At 45.5% G+C, this 24959-nt stretch overlaps 1 protein-coding gene across 23 annotated transcripts in view; it reads right to left on the minus strand.

The window, feature by feature from the left end:
* BIN1 (bridging integrator 1) overlaps positions 1-24959 on the minus strand; it is a 96652-nt gene that overhangs the window by 39308 nt on the left and 32385 nt on the right. For 14 of the 23 annotated variants that reach the window (XM_042041644.1, XM_042041643.1, XM_042041655.1 and 11 more), the window contains exons 2-7: positions 16862-16942; positions 10966-11020; positions 10431-10525; positions 8506-8601; positions 3552-3659; positions 771-863 (exon numbers count right to left, since the gene is read on the minus strand). In XM_042041644.1, coding sequence (XP_041897578.1) covers positions 771-863; positions 3552-3659; positions 8506-8601; positions 10431-10525; positions 10966-11020; positions 16862-16942 — 528 coding nt within the window. The remainder of the gene's footprint in view (positions 1-770; positions 864-3551; positions 3660-8505; positions 8602-10430; positions 10526-10965; positions 11021-16861; positions 16943-24959) is intronic. The other 9 variants (XM_042041651.1, XM_042041650.1, XM_042041660.1 and 6 more) reach the window with 1 other exon arrangement.

The following is a 24959-nucleotide window of genomic DNA, read 5'->3' on the forward strand; positions in this document are numbered from 1 at the left end:
TCACACTTCTGTGCAAGTAGGATTGAAATTTTTATTCCCTGCAGTTCCTCTGAGCTGCTCACGTCCCTCAAAACGCTATAACCTAAGTTCTGCCAGATGACACCACCATGACCTCAGCCTGGAACTGTTTGAATATGTCACACAGGGTGCAAATTGCCTGATCTCGTCTCCTGTGCAGATCAAAATTGTATCTAAAAATGACTCTTTTAAACCACAACAGCCAGGACAGTGCCCATTTGGGAAACTCGGACTTTACCACAGGAGAATGTTGCAACCTAACTCAGCAGTCATAGAAATCGCAATGTCAATTTTTTTCTGACTTTACTCAATGACATGAATCCATAAGCCAATTTTTCAGCATTTCCTTTTTTTTTCTTTTTTCGAAACAGCAACAATAAAAATTGACTGCTTCTCTTAGAGCAAAATGAAAGCAGTAACTGGAGGAACTGTAAATGAAAGCAGTAGTTGGAGGAACTGTACTACATCACCCTGTGTCTAGGAGTTATTCCACAGCCTTTCTTTACCCACATTTCATTTCAGGGGGAGAAAACAATAGTCCAGTATTAACACACCTGACCAGAAATCAATCAGGCAGGCACAGATTCATTCACTGGTCAGCAACTTCCATGTGCCCACTGAGGCTTAGGAGTGTCAAGGACACACTTAGCAGAGAGGACTAGAGTGAACGTTGCCTAGAGATTACTTGCATGGTACAATCTAGAGCCCAAAATAGCGCATGCAGGGTTAGAGCCAGGTAGATCAGCAGTCACCTGATTTCGGAGCAGATTAGTTTGTGCAACGAGGTGAGCTTGTAGCTTCCCTTGACACCACTGAGGCGCAGCTTTCTCAAGCAGCGAAACAGGCTGGGGGAGGGAGCATGTTTGAGTGGGAAAAAAAAGAAAAAAAAAATAAACAGAGAACAAGAGAGACACAAACATATATCTTTTAGGATAAAAAAATTAAAATCACAACAGAGAGTGTATTTAGAGAGTGGGCCAAACCAGTATCACCAAGGCGAGAGAAAAAAACAAACATCCTGGGACTGATCAGTTATGAATCCTTTGAAGCATGCCAAGTTTAGCAGTAATTAATGCTCCCGTGTGGGCTGGATACTGCAGACCAGCCAGGCAGCTGTAAGAGCAACAGATACAGTTGTTAGTGACCTAGCACACAGACAACCCTACTCCAAGGCATGGCTGTGAAGTTGGAGCTCCTTAAAGAGAGGTCAGGTTTATTTAACCACCATAATTATTTGCATGCAACAGCTGAAAGTCCACAGTGATTTATTTTAATAGGATGATGTAAGTTTAGCAATAAGTAGCAGGGGTCCTGGGTGGGAAAAGAACATCCATATATTAGAGAAGGAAAAAAAGAGACCATGTAGTGCCAAAAAGTATTTGCACTGCTGTTGCTGATACTATACCATGAAACCTTAATCAAGTCAGTTCCCACTTGTATCCTGTGTCAGAAACATAATTTCTCTTTCCTAGGGGTCTGTCATCACATTCCAAAGTAATTTACGCTGGAACAACCCTACTTCAAAGATCACAGGAGCAAAACTCCAGGCAGAGGAACAGAGATGTGAAGTACCTACAGCAGCTGAGCACCCACTGAGCCCTGGCTGCTGCCCACAGCCCTGCAGAGCTGCATGACTGCAAATGTCAGATCACAGGCTGGGCAGTGAAAACTGCCCACTTGGGAGGAAGACCATACCTACATAACTCCCTGGGACTTGCTGCTCCCATCTTTGCAGGATCAGGACAGTGCAACGTGTCACAGATTATCCTGAGCTTATAAGCATGAGCTTATGGCCTAAACTACTGAGGATGGAAAGATCTGATCCAGTGCATGTTTTTGCTAATGAGAAAAGTCCAATCAAGTACTAAGAGACCCTTGCACAGGCTAAATCAGGAAGAGAGCACCAACTCCTAACTCTCAATATTTCACTCTTCGAACTGCACTTTTTTGCATACCTGTTGTATCATCTTAGCTGAGCATTTGGGGCAACAGTGAGTGCAGCAGTGATAAAGTCAGCCAACCTCTGCTGCAGAGCACCAGGCACCAACCTGAGTAGATCAATTCCTACAAAAACCATTTCCACTGCAGCAAAGATTCCACTGGCATACACCAATAAAAATAACATGCCCCAGGGAAATTCTGCTCTTACCCCAAACACAATGAATTACTGCTATGAATTGAAGGCACAACCAGCTGGGCCTCATGCCTTGCATACAGAATCAAGACTTGCTTTGCCACACAAATGATGCAATGACACTTGGGCCATCAATCTCTCTCCCCTTTGCCTGTCAAGGTTAATCACAGTGCATGCAGTGCAGTCTAGATGACTGATGACTTGCAGCTTAATAATAGAAGTGCTGTGGCCACTAAATGCACATCTCTCACTCCAGACAGGGTGGAGATGCATCTTAATTTCTTCCATGCAGGAAAAACACCAGCATCTCACACATGGCTCGTATTTCCCCCTACCAGAAATAACCCTAAGCAAAGGATGACAACTCTTATAAGCCTGGTTAAAAGATACAGATCCAGGGTCTTTCTTTCCTGTACTGCTTCTACCCTGAAGAGTCACAATTTACCATGGCCCACTCTGAAGAGAATTAAGGATGTCTCCCCAGCCCTGGACTATTCTGTTGTGTCAAGAAGCATCCTGTGAAGGGAAGCACATGGGTTCAAATACACTTAGGGTACAAGAGGAATCCATAGCTCATTTTAGGGGCAGTATTCAATCCAAGCACCTACTCCAGAACAAAATTAGCACCATTATACTTCTTCAGCTACATTTTAAAAATGTAAACTTTATTTTTAATTAAAATAAATCTCACTAAAAATAAAATCCTTCACTTGAGTGTTGGGCAAGCCCTGGATCAAGCTATTCACAGACAGGAAAGAAACCTGACAAGAGGAAACTCTTATTTTTCTGCTTTCAGCCATATTTATTAACCAGTAGTTGTGGCCAACAGACAACAGAATGCATTCATCAAGTGTGCATAGAGTGCATTTCCATCAATGTACTTGTCACTCACACTCCTAAGAGTCTCTCTCCTAGGATATCAGAGGACTTCACAAACACAACCAACCTCAAGTAACACTCAAATGCTTACCACTTCTCTAGGATGGGGAGACAGAATCCCAGGAAGCAGACAAACTGAACGTTTTTCTGGAGCACTGCAAGATTGTGCTTCCCCAAGGGGCATAGAGGCTTTTCTGCCAGAGGTTACTGGTCCTGTGCACGTGACTAAACCCACACCCAAGCATTTGGCCACCAAGACATGCAGACTGATGATGGTGGGTCTGAACCAACCCAACAGAGGCCATCCTGCCTTCCAGGAAAGCTAAATAAATGAGAAGGAAATACCTAGCAAAACCTCACCAGTTCACAACACCTCAATGATCTTAAAGGTCCTTTCCAATATGAATGAATTCTATGAAAACACAATGAACAGGTACAGGTGAACTTAAAAGCTGCTCAGCAGGCAAATGCAGACCTCCCAAAAACAAAGGAAGGCTGCATATGCTGCTGTTTGCTTTACCTTTGCGATTTTGGTTTCATCCTTCTTCTTTGCAGTTTGCAGGGCTTCAAAGTGGTGTCTGGCACTGTCATAATCCACAAGCTTCCTTCCTCGCTTCGCGATACGAGACTAAGAAAGATGGAGAAAAGAGTCACTCCAATCTTCCCCAGCAGCCAAAACTGCAAAACCTCCCAGGAAAAAAACCCTCCTTTTCACCAGACTTCCAAAGTACCCCACACTCTGCCCACACAAGGACTCCCCCTGGACCCTCCACACAGAGAGACAGCCCTGGGAGCCACCTGCGATAAGCAGCATTCTAGAGGGAGCTCCTCAGGAGGAGAGAAGACCCATCTAAGGAAGGCAAAGGGATCCAGCCAAGAGGCCCCACCTCTGGGTGACATGAGTGTTCTCAGAACTGTAGCTCCCCTGCTTCTAAGCCCCATGATGTGCCTGCATCCTACAGGCACTGCTTCATCGTTTTCAGGGCTTCCTGAGGGCTGCAGCCAGTGTCTAACTAACCAGCTCACCAGTTTGTGTGGCAGCCTGAGAGATTAAGTTCAACAAAAGAAAGCATTTCTGTTGCCAGCACAGTAAAAGCACTCGTCCACATGATCAGGATATGCCTAGGACAGCATTTTGACCCTGTAACAGGAGCTGCAGACAGCAGCAATTGCAGACACAGGCAAGGGTCTGCTGTCACCAGCATTTCAGCAAGGGAAGTGCAAGGGAAAACCTGCAGCACTGGGTCCCCAATAGGCAACACAGAAGCCATAACAAATACAAGGAGGGAGCTGGCTGTGTACCAGGCTCAGATTCAGGAATGGAGTCCTGACAAAGCCATGGCTGAGAATCCAGGACAGACAGTCAGGCCTGTGGCCTGTTACCCTTCTTGAGCTGAGGAGCCTCAGGCTCTCTCTCTCTCCCAGCAGAGTTGTACTTTATTGAGGCTCTGGCCCACTGGGCTGCCCTGTTTTAGGAATTACCCATCCCCTCTGCCCCCTGCCTCCCACAGTGTCTGTAAACACCCCAGACTATCTGGGTTGGAGCATAGGTCTTCCCAGCCTGACCATAACACTCCCCCCCAGCTCAGAGAGCCTGGACCAGCGTCAGTAATCAGCAGTCCAGAGACAGGCTGGATAAGAGAGTGAAAAGGCATGGCAAGGAGCCAAGAGGATTTCTAATGAACCACAAAACCCAGGGACATAGAAAGTGCAGAATGAGAAATCAGCACTGGGATTTACTTGCAAAAGCAGAATCCCCTCCTCTCCTGTGCTTGGCAGGGAGCTGTGGTTTCTGCTCCCCAGGCTCCTGCAGATAAGCTGCACAACCACACTCAGGGCTGATTTCTCAGCCAGACCAGCTGGGAGCAGCTCGCACATCTCCCACACAGGCTCCTCTGCACTGCTGGTGCAGCTCCGTGTGAGTCACGGCGGATCTGCAGGATCTCAGCCACATGCACACCCTAACTCACTTCTAAATGCTCAGCTCACTCCAAGAGAGGAGTCACAAAGAGGAGGCTCAGCCACCCTACAGCCGCGGTCACTAGAAAACACCTCCCAAACATCACACTGCCAGTCAGGAGACAAGTTATTGGAGCAGGCTTCCAGCAGCACAACAATCTGAGATGCATCTTAATGCATCTTACACCAGAGGAAACACACGGCCCCATCTGGGATTTAAAAGATTCTATTTTCCCCCAGGTCAGACTGGTAGAGGCAGATGGAGTTTTCCCCACCTCTGACATGGCAAACAGCCACTTCCAGGTTTGTCCTGCTACTCCACCACGGAGTTTGATTCAATGCCACCCATCTCTCAAACAAAGCAACTCCTCCATGTTCATGCAGCTGCCAGGCTTCTAACGCCCACCCCCATTTTTGTACAGGAGTACATGGAAATGCTGCAAGGTACAGACACACAGGGTGTGAGCCCTCCCGGAGTAACCACTGATCACACCGTTGCCTGTGATGGCACTAATGGGATTTAGCCCAGTCCTGGAAGGCTGCAGGGCTCCCTTGTACAACTCCAGGACAGCTGCAGGTACCCAACACCACCTGAACGTAACAGCTGAACTCCAACAGACTTCATTACTTTGCAACAAATCCATCTTAATTTGAGCCTTCTTAAAAAACAAACAAAACCAAACCAAAGCCAAGCCATCACAAAAAACTTTTCCCCACCACTCCCTCCTTTACTGATACTTGGTTTTACAGCTAGTAGAGCACCAGTTTTAGTACAAGACAAAATTCCCAATTCCACAGCTATTCAGAACTTGGGTTGTAGTTTATCTTCTCTGGGCTCACTGCAGAGACCTGTACTTCTATTGCATGTTCTGCAAAACCAACCAAAAACTCACTCAGAAATATTAAAGATGATGTAAGAAGAGTCCTACTCCAAGAAGCACAGGCACCAACTTGCAAAGAAAGTTTAAAGTACTTTTTGCATTCCCATTTGTCGTTAGAGAAGATGGAGAGGCCTTGTTCAGGGGTGAATATCCAACACTGAATAAATTATTTTCTTTAACACACAAAAATTCCTTTCTAAAGGCATGCTCTGCTTTCACATTCCTGCTGTGGATCCCTCTTCAAAAAATCCAGGGAATTCTTCCAGTGAAGATGGATTCAGAACATGCTAGAATTTAACAAAAAAATAATGCATGCATGATCTAAGTCATCCCACATTTTAATTACTGGGCCTTTAATAGAAAACAGAAAACAGGCCTTTAAACAACTAAATTAAAATCATCTTCTCTCCATAAATCAACTTTTTTTATCACAGTAATGCCAGAATTCCAAGAAAAGCAGAAAATTTTATTTTGTGGAAAACAAAAACCAGAAAACTATTACCACAACAACAAAAAAACAACTCAAATATTCTGTAAATTACGTAAGACTGCTGCTTTTTTTGCCTGCCAATCTCAAGAACTCTAATTCCTTATGTGAGGCCAAATGATAATTCAGTACAGGCGTAGCAATGTTCAACAACTGCATTTCTAGGAGTTTCTACCACTTGACAAAAACATACTCGATTTGAGCACTTCTCACTGCTCTGGGGTAAGGAGGATGATGCATCCAGCTGAATTACCCATAAAAACATACTGACCTTTTTAAGTTCGTATCACTGAAAGTCCATTTCAAAGGAATAGTCAACTCTTGTGAAACACATCGATATCTTATTGTAAGAACCAACATAATGCCACTCAGGCTTTCAGGAAGGGAAGCAGAGTAGTGCTCTCTAAAACATTACTTGAATTGCACATGAAATTGCTTTTATGCAATAATACAAAATTCACTTTTTCTAGGGCATCATCTGACGACTGAGAAGAAACATTAGTAATAAATACCTTAGTGACCCATTCAGAAGTCAGCTACCTCTAACAACATTTTAATATTTATTCATCTTTGCATACCTGTTTGTTCCCCATACTTTTCAGACCTATGGGTAAAATTCAGGCTGTTGAGGTCAACTGTGGTGATGCAGTGAAACCATGAATGTCACAAAATGGTGTAGCAAGAATTTTAGTTTGCAGACATAAGTACAACTTCAGTAAAAAAGTCATAACTTTTTCTTCTAATATAAGCAAACATGATTGTTGAATTTGGAGAGAAAAGGCCAGGTTTTTCAGGTATGTGTGATGGTTTTCACTGCATACCTTTAAATTCGTGCACAAAGGCTTTGTGATATTAATGCCAACAGGGGCCCATTACTCTTTCTCAGCATGATAAATCTTACTGCATTTGAAGGTGCTCAGTACCTAACACTGAGTTTTGGTGGAATTTGGGTGCTCCCACTCTTGCGCTCCTGTTAAAATCCCACTGTAAAACCTCAGCAGGATTCCAGCAGAATTTAAAAATCCTGAAGATACTCAACATGGAAAGAAGTGACACTCTGAGGTGACCCAGTGCACAGCCAAAGGGGCTTGTAAAATGTGATTTGGACCAAAGCAGTGCCAAAGTCTGAGTCTACAGCAAGCCCAAAGTAAGCCCTCCTGCTCAGGAAGAAGTACAGAGGCTGCACTGCTGACTGAGGCACATGGCATCACACCCCAGAGAAATCAGCCCTACAGCCTTCAGTGGGTGGAAAGCCACAGCCCTTCCCCATTTCAGACTTCCAGGGGCAGAAGAGGCTGGAAAAATGAAACAAGAACAGGGAGTCCCAGGAGACAAGGCCATTGCTGTTCGGGGCTCATTTTACAAGCCTGTGACCTGCCCCCATTTGGTACAGCACAATCCTCCTGAAGCAATAAATATTGACAAACGTTTTAAGAGACACGTGGTAGGGAAAGGGTTGTTTTCACTGGGAAGTAGCCAAGCTGATACTTCCCATATGCTGATATCATTACTAGTGCTTCCATATGGTGAAGACATTTCCTGCATAACCTCAAAATGAATGGAGAGGAGATAACAGTGGGGGAAGGGAAGGTCACAGGACATCATTCAAACCCAAGTCTTTGGATACGATCTCTCCCAAAAAGACACCTATCCAGCATTCCCCATTCCCTGAAAAAAGCTGGTTACACACACAGGAGGACTTCAAGGACTTGCAGAAATCTGCCTTCCACACCAGCCTCTACTTGTAAAGTATATTTGCCACTAACTGCTTCCTCAATGTTTTCTGCTTACGAGGAAATTAAAAGACAAAAGGACCAAAAGGAGAGACTGAGACTTTCTGAGCTACTGCTGACACTGCCCCCCCGCACTCTGATGCAATAGGGAATTTCAGGGATCCTCCCGTTTCACACTTATATTTTCTCTTCAGCATCTTTCCCCTGGATTCTTCACTCTTGTCTGAAGCCCAAATATAGAACAGAACATTTTCAATTAACCAGAGCTGCAGAGATCTTGGCTGCTCTCAAAGAAGACCTTGGAGCAGCAGAGCACACACATTCTCCTAAAGAAGATGGGGATGTAAGAAATTGATCTTCAGAGCTTTTATCTGCTGTGACTCTCTAGATCAAAAGGTTTAAAGAGAATCTTACTTTAATATCTGGAAATTGGCCAAGGTATGTATCCATGGTCAGAAGTGCTTGATCCACCAGCTTCTGATGGAAATCCGTCCAGAGGAGATCATTGTTCTGAAAAACAAAAGTAATGAGTTAACTATTAAGAACACAGAGCTCCACATTTCTGTTTTTCCCTGTGAGTGCTACAGTCAACAATCTCAGGCCTGAGAGCTCTTAAGAAACAGTAATTTCTTTGGAAAATTAATGATCAGAGAAGTCAGTTGAAAACAGAGACCTTGGCAGAAATGAGAAAGCCTGATGCTGCTAATTCAGGTGACCTCTCCAAGGACAAAATGCCTTTGAAGGCCTATCCTTACCCTGCAATGTTAAACTCAAGTCTGTACAATGGAAGATGAATGTCAGGCTGGTTTTACCTCCTCCCAGCAGCCACAAAAAAAGGGACACCTGACATCACAAGGCACCATTTTCTGCTTTTCCTTACAATACAGCTTTCTGAAGGATCATGAACAACAATAGAAAGCAGATACTCTAGCAGTCTGCAGCCCTCATACCACCTGCCCCCACAGTCCAATGGAGGCCACAGCCAAGGCTTGCACCCTGAACTGTGCCCACTTTATCCTGACCTTAGCTCAGGCATGGTAACTTCCTATCAGCCTTGGATTAGGTGAAAATTACCCCTCTCTCCTGTTTTTCCACTTGAACAAAGGGTTTTGGCTACAGCATTCAGGAAAAATTTCCACTTTATGCTTTTATTTGTCAGGAATAACTCTTTTCTCTCACCTGTCTGTTCACAAGCAAAATATAAACAAGGCATTAAAGGGGGAGGTGGAGAGCTGGAAATATGCTTGCAGACCCAAAGGGTAGCTACAGTTAGTTCTCAGGATTCATGTTCCCTTTGACCTCTCTGGCTCAAATCTGCTGAAGGGTCAGTCTCTCAGGAGGCATCACAGTGGCTCAGGAAGAAACAAGGCCAACAAAGACTGTGAAGCCAAACCAGCTGAAATGCAACTCCATTATTTACCACAACAGCACTTCCTAATGCAAAGTTTCCATGTTAATGAAAAAACTGACCTGGAAATGTTCAGGTTTTGTTTGAATTATCTGCTTTGAAGTCATTATTTCCTGGGCAAGATACAGATGTTATTTCAGGTGAGATTTTCTGCAGGGGAAAGAAGGGGAAGGAAAGAAACCTCCTCCTGCTCTCCTGTCTACTCCTTCACCACTTCTCCAATGCCACAGACAGCTGCAGATAAGTCTCATGGCAAATGAATCCAGAGAGCTGAACTGCCACAGCTGCTGCTCAGCAAAACAGCTGAGCAAGAGAGCAAAGGGTGCTGCCTCCAGCTGGACCCACCACAGGCACATGCCAAGGGGGATCTACGCTGCCAAATGACAGGCTGTGCCCTAAGCTCCACAGAAAACACCTGGGCAAGTTGGACAGGCATCACCCGCCAAGGGATGAGAACAACAGCAGTTTGGGGTGACACATGGCTCAGCCAAACAAGGGAGCAACTGGAAAAAGGCAGCTGGTGGTACTGCCACGAGGGGTTGTTGCAGCTACACAATTGGCTGCTCTGACTGCTTTAGCCACAGCTTTATCTGCCACTTTCTCTTACACAGAACATAAGCAGTACACGCAGTTGACCCTACTGAGTTTCTTTTGGCATCCTCCGTCTCTATTTAGCCACTCTGGGGGGAACAAATAGCTTCTGGGAATAAGTGTGTCGTTCTGTGTAATGTACAAGCATCTGGCAACAATGTCCTACAAAAATACAGGCCACATCCTTTCAGCCTTCCCTTCTTCACAGTGCTGAGTTTGTCTCCAATTCTTCTGCGAAGTCATACGCCTGAAGAAATGTGGTGCACAGACATAGCTTCCAAAGCTCATCTCTGCTGACAGAGCAAGTCTGGACATCCCCACATCCTGGACAAGGTCTTACCTCTGCTATTTTATTTGTGTCATCTCTCCCAGGCCAGTCTGGCTCATAAACTTCCTGCAAACATTCTGTCAGCTTCTTGGAGGCCTCATGCATAGCTAGGAAAGAAGAGGGAACTGTTCATAAAAAGAAGAAAATAATGTGTTCCTCGCAGTTTAACCCTTATCCTGAGGAATGGAGGCACAGGAGCATTACAACAGATGCTGAGCTCTTCCTTACTAAATGTCTGACCCTTGATGGCACAGAGATGGAAGGTAATCAGAGGGAGAAAGGAACCTTTGCAAACCCTTTGTGTTTATCCTCCCTAGCAGAACATGTGAAGGTCCATCTGCTAAGTCAGCATGATGTGTTTAGCATTAAAGCACAACCCCATTCCATCCCAGCTGGTCCCGAAGGATTCTGAAAGATTCCTCCCAGACAAAGCTGACCTTTCCTGGAACCCATGCCTGGGGAAACACCAAGAAGGGGAAGGCTGCAGAAACCTCACTGCATAGGTAAGCATTAGAGGGCAACAAACCTCTGCTCGTGCAGACCTTACCTTTTACAGAAGCCAAGTAAGTTCGGAGGTCCTTCTGCAGCCTCGTGCCTTCGGACTGTCAACACAAGGACATCATCAGTTATTCTCTCAGTTAAAGAGAGTGTAAGAAGCACTCAAGCATTTCTAATTAAAGAAAATTGGTCTTGCAGATGGGCTACACACCAGTTCTATGATCACATGAAACTTCAAGCTATCACATTTTTTGCATTTTTTTGCTCTGTGTTCTATGAACTTCTAGGACTTTCGCAGCAAATGTAAACATAATTCCTCTCCTCTTGTACTCTCTTTGGGTGAGTTCCCAATGCTTCCCCAGGTTAGGAGACTTTGTATAACTGGGCAGCTCTTTCTGATCCCTCATTTCCTTTGCTGATGGCAGTAGGAAAAGAACAAATGTGAACTCATCCAGAACTTTTGAGGCATGGAAAACAATTTGGACCATGCTGTTGGAAGCAGATGGATTTCTCACAAAGCTATGCTATCACTGCCACTTCAACAGCTGGGCAGATTTAGCCGCTGCTCAGAGAGCACAGCTGCACTGGGAGCACAAAGGATCTCAGCATGAGCTCAGTTGAGACAAGAGGTGCCTGAGTGGTGGGGAGGGCTGATGGGAAACATCTGCTTTTGAAGTCAGTAGCTCTGAGGCAGCTGTTGGAGATGGCCTGTGAGCTCCCTGTCTCTGGAGTTGGCTTCAGCTGTCAAAATCCAGTATTGCTAGGGTGCCTGCTCAGTGGGGCACAAACTGGGAAGGAGGAGGAATGACAGCAGGCTGTGAGGTGCAGTGGTCACTTTTCTGCATCCTTGTTTTGCAGAAGATATGCAAAGTCTCACCAATACATTATTATCCTACAGCTGTATCATTTTAAAGAATGACTAAATTTGAACTCTCAGCTTTGAGATTATCAAAAATTATCAGCAGGGAAGGTCCTCTGCAGAGCTCGCCCACTTGGGCACTGCAATCTCTGGAGCAGTAACATTCAAAATTGTAGCATCTAAAAGCAGAAGCCACCTCTAAAACTGTGTCCATGCTTGCCCAAATCTTGCCACAGCAGCAAATGACACAAGCCAAACTCAGAACTCTTCCAGCCTTAATACCCAGTTGCAAAGCCATGGGGACAAAAGTATCCTCTGAGCAGAAAACCAGCACCACAATTAAATAGCTAATCAATATTTTTAGATGGATCACCTGAAAAACCTACAAGTCAGGGCCTGAAAACTGGAGCATGAAATTGCAGCAATGCAGAACCAGCCTTCTGTGTTCTCCAGGCATCCTCACTAGTATGTGGTGCTGCATCCTGCAACTGGAGTGGTCTCAGTCACCTCTTGCTGATGTTTAAACTCAGAGTTACAGCTGATCTCTGTCATTATGGGGTTACCTAAGTCTCTTAGAAGTACTGAACCTGCCAGAGAGAGTGAACAGACTGTACAGCCTGTAAGATCTGCAAGCAGAAGGATTTTCAAGGAGAGACCCATGTTCAGAGTTTTGCCCTGAATCCTGTTTTCCCAGCTCCGCCAGGCACCTGTGGTTCCTGTTCACTTCCCTCTCTGGCATTTCTGGGTTTTTTTTCTTGTCCACCAGTAAAGCAGCTCCCTCGCTACAAATGCTTTTTTTAAATTGTTTTAAGCATTAATACTTTCCCATAAAACTTTGGGGTAACTTTAAGACCATTGCACTCTCTCTGTGCATGCAGCACCTGCTTTCTTCAAGCAGCCCATACTGAGCTGTCAAGTACTGCCACAATTCTGCATAAATCATAGAATCATTAAGGCTGGAAAAGACCTCCAAGACCACCAAGTCAAACTCTGACTGAATACCACCATACCCACTAAACCAGTGCCATGTCTATGTGTTTTCTGAACACTTACAGGGATGGCTTCTCTGGGGAGCCTGTTCCAATGCTCTCTCAAAAATACCTCTCACAATGCAGTTAGACATTGTCAAATACTATACAAAACAGAAACTTTCAACACTCTTGAGCACACATTTAAAAGACGCTTCTTAAACTGAACGGTAAAAAAGGCAGGAAAAAAGAGTCAAACTGGACTCAGGAAAACAAATCCACTTCCCAGTTATTAAAGAGTTTAAGGGTGTGCAGAGGGAAGTTACAGAGGTATGTCTCAAAATGAAGATATTTAAACACACAAGTGTCATCTTGTTTGAGCAGATATTCCCATACTTGAAGTCACAGTGTAATTCAGGCCCATGAGCCTATAACACAACCAGGTATAACATGAAGGACATTGTACAGATGGATATGTAAAAATAAAAGTGCTATGCTTGGAAGGCTGGAAGACCTCTCTCTCTCCTCAAAGATCTAATGAGCCACCTATAACTTACACAAAAGTGGTTTCATATCTTTTTGTGCTTTCTTATCTTTAAACCAAGCCCTAGCTATGTGATTTTCTGTAGAGCTGCTTCTTGGTAGTAGACAGGTTTCCTAAAACCCCAAACTTAAAAAGAAATTATTTCATCCTAATATTAGACTGCAACCCCTTTACATAACCTCTCTGGTTTTGCAGATCTAGCAGGAAGGATTGTATTATCAGCAGGGATGTTCGACATCTGAGAGGGGCAGGAGGTAATGTCCTGTTCCAGATTAGATTAACACAGGGCTGGAAGAACAGACTGTGTAACTACAGGGAGGGGAAGCATTGAAACAACAGCTCCAGGTAAGCCCCCCACTCAGCAAAACTTTAGAACTGTTAAGACAAAGCACGAACAACTGGTGAGAAGCTCCAGGGAGTACCAGGGGTACCAGGGAGGCTGTTAAGCTCGTTTTACCACATAGGGCTGAAATGGAGACTGCTGGGCATGAAGGGTGTTTGTCTGGGAAAAAACCGTCTCTCTGAGGGGTTACTGACTGTAATGGGAACCCACTCTGCAAGAGGGAAGATGCAATCCCCGCTGCCTGTCCTGCAACTGGGGCTGCGCTGAACACAGAAGGGTGCAGGCAGTGGTGGATGCAGCCTGTGCCAGCAGCACGCAGAGGTGGATGCAGCCTGTGCCAGCAGCAGCTTCCCTCTCATGTGCTTGGTGTGAAAGGCTGCAAACCACCCCAGAACTTCCACACAACTGGCAGCTCTTGAAGGGTATGGAAACCCAGCTGCTCTGCCAGGCAGAAACACGCGGTGCCAGGTGCAAGGGCTGCCACCAGCCTCGCCCAGTCCCCCCAGTGAGCTCTTCAACGCAGCGCACTGAAGTAAGCACTTTGGCAAGAGAAGCCAAAGCCTGGCACACCTCGGGCAGGAGCTGAGTTGCACCTTTACAGCAGGACTCCTACTCCCAGGCCAGCAAGGACAATATCTGGGACAGATCCTTGTGCCAGTGACTGAACAAAAGTGACACTGGGAAGCGGAAGGAGGGGGTAGCCTTCAAATGGACATTTGGGCAGGTTAGTTGCCAAAGATAATCTACGATGAGGGAATAATGTGGGGCAGTTCTGCTGCTTGTCAAGCTTTCAAGAAACACAGGCAAGACCTGCAGCTGCATGTTTGTGTCCAGCTCTTTCGTCACAAAGCAAATCCATCTGAGCTAAAAAGTTCCTATCATTCAGGGACCTCAGAGTGGTGCTCTTATAGGAACCTGATGGACAGAGAGTTGGGAAGTGCAATGCCTTCCCTTATGTCCACTCAACCACTATTTGAGAGAACCACAAATACCTTGGTTGAAAATGATTAAGTGATTTTTAGACCTGCATTCCATTTGATGACAGCCCACACACAGAAACATACGTCAAAGTGGTCCAACACAGTCATTACAGTCAGAGGAGCCTCTAATCAGCCAGTGAACAAGGCCACTGCCTGCTCACACCCCAGCCAGTTCCACAAGAGAGCAGAGCTGTTCTGTCACCAGCCTGCAGCAAAAGATCAGCTTTCCTCCAGACTTCCATTTCCCACTGGAGCAGACTTTATAATGAAAGGTCATAGAAATCTCAAAGATAACTACTACACACACATCTCATACATACAAAAATAAAAACAAGTGTGTACATATGCATACATAGCTGCCTTTTTATTCCCCTAGTCTACCTGGCATGACAATTCCTCAGCTCTGGGTATCCTAAGAATCCAGCTAACTCACACTCACAGCTTGCCCTGTAAAACAGGCATTGCCTGCATCTATTTTAGTAATAGGAAAACCGAGGGCCTAAGCAAAACCAGCAGACCCAAAGCAGCAAATGCAGAGCAGCCTCCAGCTTCTTTGATTAATTATTTGGGGAATTTAGTTCATGGTCTGCTCCACAAGACAGGAAAAGAAATTCAGATGTAAGGGATACAAGAGGCAGTGTTTCTTTAACAGGCTTCTCACTGCACCACTGGAACTCACGGCTTTGGAAGCCGAAAAAGCCATCCCAGACAGTCACATCTAGAAATTTGGATTTGAGTTTTTTGGTATTTCTCCTTTAAAAACGTTATTTCTTAACTACTTAAAAATTATACCAAAAAAGTCACATCTAGTAATGTCATGCTGTCAGAAAGCAGCTAAAATCTATTCTGCTGTGTACAAGAGAGTATCATTGCTGGACATGCTACAGACATGCTGCATGAACTTCTGGAGCAACAGCTACTACTGCTGCCAAGAGAACAAGCATTAGTGTCCAAGAATTTGCAATCAGCTCTGGTTAGAGGTAAGTCAAAGCCAGGCTGAAGGATTTTCATTACATTCAGCTGTGGCAAATCCCTACTCAGCTGGTTTTGCGACACATAACCACATCTGCTGAGTCTCAACAGACACGATGCAGCTGCCACTAACAGCTCTAGAAAAAGGTCCTAAATGTGTCAGGCCACAAAAGAGTAACAGATTTTTTCAGCACCACCTGAGCTATGCTGTGGCACACATTTCCTGCCACGAAACAGAAGCAATGCTTCCCCTGACAAGCACCAACATGCAAAACCCACAAGGTAACTGGTGTTTTCCCTTCTGGGAAGCTGAAGGCTCTAGACAAAAAACAAAAAAATAAAGCAAAACACACCCAGCTGAAGATAGAAACCTACTGCTGTTGAAGTAGGAGGGTGGGGAAAAATTGCTACACTGTTAAAATATTTCTGTGCACTAAAATATTGGGGATGAGGCAGACACGCAGAAGAATAATGACTCAGGCCTGACACAGTGATTGTGCAAGTATGGGGAGGAAGTCAGATTTAGGTCTTAGCAAGGAAGGATGTTCCCTTTTCACCATTTGCTTTCTTTGTCTCTTCTGCCCTTCACTGTGCTTAGGAAACCGAAACTGCCTTGCTCCATTTTATTTTTTTATTTCTGATCTGTTTCCCACCCTATCCATCTTTCAGGGACACAATGTTGCTCTTATATCTCTGCTTCCAGCGGAGTAGCAAAAATTACATTGCAAAGCAACTGCCAACTGAAGAAAGTGTTCTGGTTGAGCTGTTTCTTTCTCTAAAATTGGGTCTAGAACAAGTATTATTTTTACCAATCTCTTCACTCTCATGACCAGTGACAGGACTGAGGAAACAGGATGAAGCTGAGGCAGGGAAGATTTAGGTGGGGTATCAAGAAAAGGTTTTTTACCCTGAAGAGTGGTTGGGCACTGGGACAGGTTCCTCAGGGAACTGGTCACAGCATCAAGCCTGACTGAGTTCAGGAAGAGTTTGGACAATGCTCTGGGGCACATGGTGTGACTCTTGGGGTGTCCTGCACAGGACCAGGAGTTGGACTCAATGATCCTGATGGGCCCCTTCCAACTTGCATCATACTGTATGATGAAAGGGACCCTGGAAGTCACAGTGTCACTTCTTGTAAATGAAAACTTAGCAGTTATGGGTCACTTCAATAGGCCTATGTCATTGTTTAATTTAATGGCCTTTAATTGCATATTGCAGCAGATGACTGGAAGCTAATACTGAAACCCAGGGTGCAATTACATATCGCCAATTATCTTACCAGCTGTTTGTTGAAGTTCTGCACACACTGTTCAAACTGCTCATCTTTTGTTTCATCTGCTTTACCAAGCTTCTGAAGGACCTGCAGAGAGAGTGAAGAAAGGAGACTTCAAACACAGATACAGCAAAGCAGAGACAAAGAAACAGTTGCACGTTTTTAGTCCTGAGGCTGAGAGAAGTTAAAAAATCACCCTTATTCTTGCACTCAGAATTTTCAGAATATTTTTCCACACAGTCATAGCTTGCAAACAGATTTACAGATGAGTCAGGAAGAACTCAGACCTCTTACATGCTGCTGTACTGAAGAGCATGACTGAGGCTTGTCTTTCACTGCTCTAACGCTTTTTGCAGACAAGGCAATAGCAATCCAGTTGTTTATCTCCTGAACCAGCAAGACACAAACCACATCCCTAATATGCCTTGTGTTGTGTAGTTACACTTATCCCAATTTAACACTAGTCTCTAGTCCAGACAGGGTGGGGTTCTGCTCCCAGAACAGCTGGACAGTCCTCAAACACAGAAAGCTGTGCAGAGATCTCAGGGAGAGAGGGTGGCTGGAGCAGTGAAAAGTCCCACCTTCTTTCCACCTTTTCTCACTGTGCACACACTTGGCAAGGGCTGGCTGCTGAGAGCAACTGGGGACCTTACACCATTAATCTGTGTGACACTCAGTCCAAGTGTCACTTCTGAGAGTGTCAGCAGCCACCTCCCTGCACAGCACAGCTCCCCACAGCCTGTAAAGAAATCCTTATCAGACTACTTCCCTTATCAGCTCTCTCTCTTAGTTCCCTCTCCATGCAGCTAAGTGGATTGCTTCCTGTCATAGGTTAGCAAGCATAGTCCCGGAAGGGACGTCCTTGCTAAGGGGTGCTTACAGTTTCCTCTGGGAACTGATAGAACCTATCAGCTGGCCAGTTTGAATATGGACAATTCTCTAAGCCACTTAAAGTTGTGATCACCTCTGTGATCCACATTTAAGAATAGGCAAACTCCCCCTCCAAGCTCTCTCTCGTTTCCGGCGCTGGGACAGGTGGCTGCAGGGCCCGAGCAGGGCCCAGTGGGCCCGGCCAGGCCCTGCTTGGGCCAGGCCGGGCCGGGCCACGGCCATCCTGGAGCCATGGACCTGTTCCAGCCGTGGAACCCCCCCCACTGCCTTGCCGTGGGCAGCCGGAGCGGCTCGGCTCTCCCCCCTCTCCACTGCGATAAGAAAAAATTCAACATTCCAGCTGTAAAGCTGCAAGGCCGAGGTGAGAGTAACCCTTTTATTGCTGTGAAGAGCTGAAAACCTGAGGGAAGAGAGAGAGGAGATGCTTAAAGCTGAAATTCTGTTGTGAAGCTATCATATATCAGAGTATCCTGTCGTAATTTCATGAAGATATGGGGGGTGGAGTGTTCAATTCGTGAGCAAAAGCACCTGCGCTGAGATAGGCAGATGCTGACGCAGCTGTAATTTCATGAGAAGTTTGGACAGGGAGAGATGAACCAGATGAGGACTTTTGCTCCGAACGGGAAAGGAGAAAACCTCAGTCCGTAGAGATGCTCCCAGAGATAGTCCTAAAGATGAAGATGATGAAGACCCTTTGCTCCCAGGGAAGGAGAAGGGCCTCTGTTTTTGTTTCTGAACGGCTCAACCTTAAAATTGTACCCCAAAAAACTTCAAGAGTGGACCCTCGAAGGCAGTTGCGGGAAAAGCTGCAAGTCGGGGGAAAGGACTCACACGCAGGCAGAGAGACTCCTCTTCCTAAATGGACTGAACGATATTTGGAAGTGGGCGGCTGTCTCGTTGTGATAATGTTTTCATAGCATGAGCAAGAAGAGACTTCTCTTTCTAAATGGACTGAACAAGGTTATTATGGAAGTGGTAAACAGACTGAACATCTTAAGGGTTGTCTTTTCACATCGTCAGTGGGAGAAGGGAGGAAGGTGGGGGGAGGAGGAGAGTTCTGAAGGTGGTATTTTTTTTTTTTCTTCTTTTAGGTCTGTTAATAAACTTCTTTATATTCTTTCAAGTTTGGTGCCTGTTTTGCATTTCTCCTAATTCTTATCTCACAGCAGATAAACAGTAATGAGTATTTTGGACCAAACCACTACACTTCCAGGCTTAGAACAAAAAAGCATTTCATGTTCTGGGCTGGCAGGTATGTTCATCACAAGAAGTCTGGGCAAACCTGTGGAGGAGGACAGCAGCTATTTGTCATGCCCCAAGCAACTCCAGCTGCAGGGAGACTGGGATATAATATACACTGTGACTGGTTAAGGTCGATTACATCAGCTCTCTTAATCAAAACTAAAACCTAACCATGCCAGAAAAAAGAAGAAAAAAAAAAAAAGCCAGGGACAATAAAACCAGAGAAAAGCCCACCCAGTCCTCAGTCACAGGACATTTTGGTGAGTCAGAGGTGAGCTACAAAGGGGGCTGAGGGAGCACCTCAACAAGCGAGGCAGCCCTGTCTGGAAAGGGCATGACTGCCCAAGAGGCAGAAAGCACTGGAAAGCTGGAGTCTCCCTTGCTCTGCTGAGCACAGCAGAGCAGCCCTTTACCCACAGACCCCAGCTATCACGTTCAGCCCTTTTTGGGGAGAAGGGGATTAAGATGAAAATAGCAGGTGTTTGTTACTGACATCAGGTCTTCAGGTAGACCATTAGTAAGTGTTTCCAGACTCTGAAGGACTACCAGAGAGCCGTGACAGTCACCCAAACCAGTTTCCTCCAGCTGCCTTTGCTAGGCATGGATCTTCTCAGAGAGCACACAGGGAATTTTTCCTCTGCAAGGCAGGGATCAGTCTTTCATGATTAGTCCCTAAAATGGAATTGAAAAGGATCATGCAAAGGGATGTAGAACAGAATATTTTCAATTTGAAGTGACCTACAACAATCATTCAGTCCAACTGGCTATGCACCTACTGGCCCACTCTCATTATTTTTATACTGTTGAGGTGGAGGACACCTGTTAGGCCTATTTGGCTAATCTCAGTTCCTCTCTCCCCCATACATGAATGGATATTCCAATCTTAGCCCTGACCACAGTAACTGACTGTAGTGGTAGACGTGATGAATCAGTGCAGTCATTCAGCATTCAGCTCCTAAATCCCCTTATTTCAGCTGGGATTAAATGTCTAGGAGGGACTCACTGTTTTTCATTCTCCCTCTGTTCAACAGCTTCTCTTCACCTCCAGAAATTGCTGAGGTATTCCAATGTCAGCAAAAGGAGGAAAAAGGATACACACACAAAGAGTGCTCTCTTTGTCACCAAGAGCTGAATCAAGAACCTCCAGAATTACAAGCACAACTTTCTACAGCTCAAGTGCCAGCAACAAACACTGCAGCTACAAATGCCTAATGTGCTTGGTAAATCTGTCTACACAGCAGGACACAGACAGCATGAATATTCCCTTCTTCCTCACAAACCCTTGGCACATAAGAGCTTGTTGGAGAGAGAAGAAGCAATGTTGATTGTACTGGCAGAGTCTTGTAGACCAGACACTGGTGTCTCCTGTGCTCACCCACTCCAGCAAAGGGGAGCACATCCCATAGCAACACTGCTGCTGAGGCTACACATTCCTCTGCCATGCCAGCAGGAGAGAAGGATTCAGTATGGCCCCATCTTTCTTATCAGGTGGTATGGGGAACCTCCTCCAGATATTGTTCAGCTGCACTCCCCTAAGCTGCCAGATCTATGGAGCAGAGAGTTCCCACCTGCTGGATGACTTCCTAGGTGTTCAAAGAGCAGGCACACCAATAGCACCCATCACTGATAACAACAAAGTATGCAAGCTGTAAATTCCAAAACAGATGATGTTCTCAATGTGCAGATCAATAGAATTACTGGGGATATAGAGGAGACTTTTACAGGGCAATGCATCTGTCTGGCCAGTCAGGAGATGTGATGCTTTCAGGCCTGGAGGGGAGGGAAGGAGAGCAATTAACTGGGAGGAATCCGGAGTATGTCACCAGGGTCAAAGGTTTAGAACAGCCTCAGTGCTTCCTGGTGAAAAACACTGAGCAGCACTCACAGACTATTCATTACAGAGCCACGTGTCTGCTTCCAGCACATCCAAGGAGTTAATTTCCAGTCCCATTGCCCCCTGGGGAACATGCACACTTAGTCTGGGATCATCTGGTTAGCTGGGAAAATCTTGTTCCACTGTGCTGAGGTGCTCTGCACAATTCCTGCTAAATACTGGGCACTGGAAAGGGCTCTAACTCCCAGTCTATCTCTAAGGAAAAAGCTCCCACTGTAACAGGGAAGCTCAGGTGGGGAGCAGCTCTGAATGAGGAGAGAGGAAGCAAGGAGAAACCCTGTGTGATTCCACAGTGGTGACAAGAGGTGGGTTAAACAGGTGACTTGGGGATGTCAGCAGAGGAACAAAGCAAGGAAAACAAAACTAGTTACAAGAGAGAGGCTGTGAGAAGTGAATCCCTGGCTACACAAAAAACCCTGCTCTTGCTTCCTACGCTATTCCCCATCTGGGAGAAGAAGGCTTGTGCCCCATGTCTGCTGGCCATATAATGATCCCTTTTTTACCTGCTATGACATAGCAGAGAGACAACAATCCTGCGCCAGGACAGGGGTTATCTTCTCATAATGCTCTCTCTCATAACCAGATCTGCCCCAAACGAACAGCCCAGAGGTCAAACCCCAAGTCATCTGAGCAACACAGAAGGATGGCGCCGCAATGCTGGCCCTCAAGCCTACTCCAGCTCCCCCATCAAAGAGCTGGGCTGGCAAGTTGTACAAACAAATCCCTCTGGACTCCCTGAACCAGGCAGGGATGGAGCAGATGGCCCTGGGTGTGCTGCTGACTGCAGACATGTCTGTGCTCACTGCTAATAACCCGTGAGCTCACAGGACAACTCCCCTCCCCAGGCTGGTACGTGCCGTCATAGGTCAGGCTATTCCGGGTGAGCCACGGCTGCTCCCTCCCTTCCCCTGCGACAGTTTTTAATCCTCCAGCTCACTGCAAAGCCAGATAAAGTTCGGATGGAAACTTCAGGCCCTTTGATAGCTATTAATGGAGCAGATTTACCAGGGCAGGAGACAGGACTCCACCGCAGCTCCCAGATCTCGGGGCGGATCAGAGATGATGTGATACATCAGCTGCTGTCTGGTGGCAAACCACACCAGAAGCAGGCATGGATCTGGCATTTAAAAGATTAAGCAGCAACCATGGCTAGGCTCCTTGGTCTGCCCTTGACCTCAGGAGTCCTGGCCCTGCTTAAGGATAGGGCCCATTTCAAGATGGTGCAAGCTAGGGTGAAGAAGGGAATTCTTTGTATGAATCCGACAAAACACCTTGTGAAACAGATTTCAGAGGAGGCTCTAGTGTTGCTGTGGGTTTCAGTCTTGATTTAGTACAGTTCACTATGACAGGATGGGGCTGTCATCCCAGCCAGCATTTTTGGCCTCAGGCACCAGACATCTTTTCCAGCGTTTCTCAGAAACCAGTTCTCTTCTAATAATTATAGCTAGACCTGCAAATGCTCTGCATTTCTCACACATTACGATCAACAGGCACAGACCAGCTACTGTAGCATCTCCAAAGAGAGCCAAATTCCACCCATGGAGCCTCAGTTTTTCCTGCATTTGAGTAAAAGCAACAAGCAAAACAAGGAGACTCAGAGTTCAACTGAAGTTTTGAAAGCACTTTAAGAACCTAGAAGGCAAGATGCTATTAACAAATCAGTAAATAATCACATTCCTCTCATATCACTGATGTGTTTGTAATCTGCTGTTGTGGGCAGAACTATCTGCAGTAAGATTGGAATTGCTACACTTTGAGAAGCGAGGTAAGGAAGCAGCAAAAGGGAAATACAGAAATTCTCGTATCAGAGATGTGACATTTGCTAGCAATGGTCAGAGAAGTAAAGGCATGAAATAGACTTTAAAAACAGCATTTTTTCTTAGCAAATTTGAAAATGTGCTTTGGGATATCCAAGTTGCAGGTTTTCCTCAAAGACCATTAGATTCACACAATGACTGAGTATTACCTAAATACCACAGCTTTGTAGGACTCAAAAGGAAGCATCTTATCTGGCTGCAGTTTACCCTTTTTTTCCCAGGTTTGTTACAGGTGGAAATATTCCTGAAAGGCAAGCCCCCACACTGATTAGTATAGGGTCTCCAGCTCTGCTTCAAGAATTGGGCAGGAAGGGAATGGAGATCGGGGCATGAGCCCTGTGACCACCAAACTCTCTGACACAGAACAGCAATCCCCATTAAGGACAGACACTTGCTGGCAATGCAGCAGCTGTCAGCATCAAGAAGCAGTATCAGACCAACTAAAAGGCAGTTCAGCTTTGCTCAAAAAAGCAACTGTAACATATTCACATTTATGCTTTCTAATAAAGAAATATATGCCAGCTGCTTAGTGCAGCCACAGTTCTCAGTCAGCACCTTCCCTCGCTCCCTTTTGAAATATCAATGCCGCAACACAACAAAAGCCCTGAAGCCCCAAATATTCTCAACAAACCCCATGTAGACTCATTCTGTGAACCAATAACCTAGTAAAACTCTACTTTTCACGGCATATGGGTCACCCAGGCCAAGGACCAGTTTAGGGAATGCAACTGATGAGCAGGAAGGCAATAAAATAAAAGCATTTATTTTGTGTCAAAGCTAAATCTGCCTCTGAAACACCTGAATTTAGAGTGGTCCAGCCCCGATGAAGGGGAAGTCATTAAGCCCACAGCCAGGGAACTCCAGCCCTGCAAGTCCACATCTTACTCCCCACTGTATCAGAGAGGGGCTGCACTTATATCTTACTGACATGGGCCCACTGCCCCTAAATCACTCCATCTCCTGACCTCTCCACCCCTCACCAACACCACCTCTGACTTTTGCTGTGTCTGCCAATTCCAGTGCATAATCTTCAAGTCCCAAGTGGGCACTAAGCCAGTAACTACTGTGGCTAATTTTGAATTGCAATAAATTGGCATGTGCCAATGGGACAACTAGCAACAGAACAAATAAGTCCTTGATGCCAGGCTGCTGCCTGTTATTCCATGGAAGACATTCTACTCGGAAGAGAAGAAAACAGTGTCCAAGTCAGATGGAAAGCACAAAGCCACGTAACTTAATAAGGTACAAACAAAGGAAGTTTCATAAGCTTTTTTAAGCCTCATTTCTTCTGTGCCAAGATGCAATGTGACTTGTTCAATGAAGCAGATTTGTGCTCATGGAATACTTAGGTTATTGCATTCAGTTTTGGGGAGAAAAGCACGAGCGGCAGTGGGAATCTGCTCCCCCTCCAGCCCTCCCCAGGAGCAGGGCATGTCCTCCTGCCCTCCATGCCTGACTCCAGGCTGGTTTCGGGGACAGCCTGGCTTTCCTCATGCAAGCCTGACACAATTAAGTCTTTCTTTCATACAACTGGACAAAGGAAGATGGGGGTGGAGAGGAAGAAACACCAAACATATTAACGTTTCATTTTAAATTGAGGAAATTATTCCCATAGCTGAGCAATCACCAAGGCCCTTGGATCACCGGAAGATGGGAAAGGGCAATGTCAAACTTGGCACACACAGAGCAGTTCTTGTTTGCTTCTTACTTGCTAACAAGGTTCAATAGATCCCACAAAGACAGGACATTGCCTCTGTTACAGAACTAAGTGTTGGGAAATGAGGGTTCAATACTGCGTTTTGTTAGAGACTTCCTGAATGACCTGGAAAAGCCATTCTAATGTCACATCCATCCAGCTGTAAGGAGGAGTGTTTGGTCAGCATGTCACAGAGTCACCAAATTTATCTCTGGCATTTCCAGCTGGCAAATAAGAGAGGAACAGAGAGAGGAGATGACCAGTTTTCAGTGCTCAGCTCAAGACACACTGAGTTTGATTTTCACAGGTGTCCCTATAGCTAAACTATGTGAGAATTTTCATGCTTAGAGCCATATTCTAAAACAACTAAAAATACTATTTTCAGTTCACATAGCCAAAAAATATGTGAACAGTAGAGACTTTAAATCATTAGGATAGACTGCATGAAGGTCCTTTGCTAATGAAAGACCTTAAGACAAGCATCTCGAGTGTGATTTAATCCAGATTGATCTCACTCTACACAAGAGACAGACCCTGTAAGGCCCTTCCAAAGCTGTTCTTCCC

This window comes from Corvus kubaryi, unplaced genomic scaffold (genome assembly GCF_017639235.1).
Source record: "Corvus kubaryi isolate FWS band 111438036 unplaced genomic scaffold, C.kubaryi_AGA036_p1.0 37396, whole genome shotgun sequence".
In the NCBI taxonomy this organism is placed as follows: domain Eukaryota; kingdom Metazoa; phylum Chordata; class Aves; order Passeriformes; family Corvidae; genus Corvus; species Corvus kubaryi.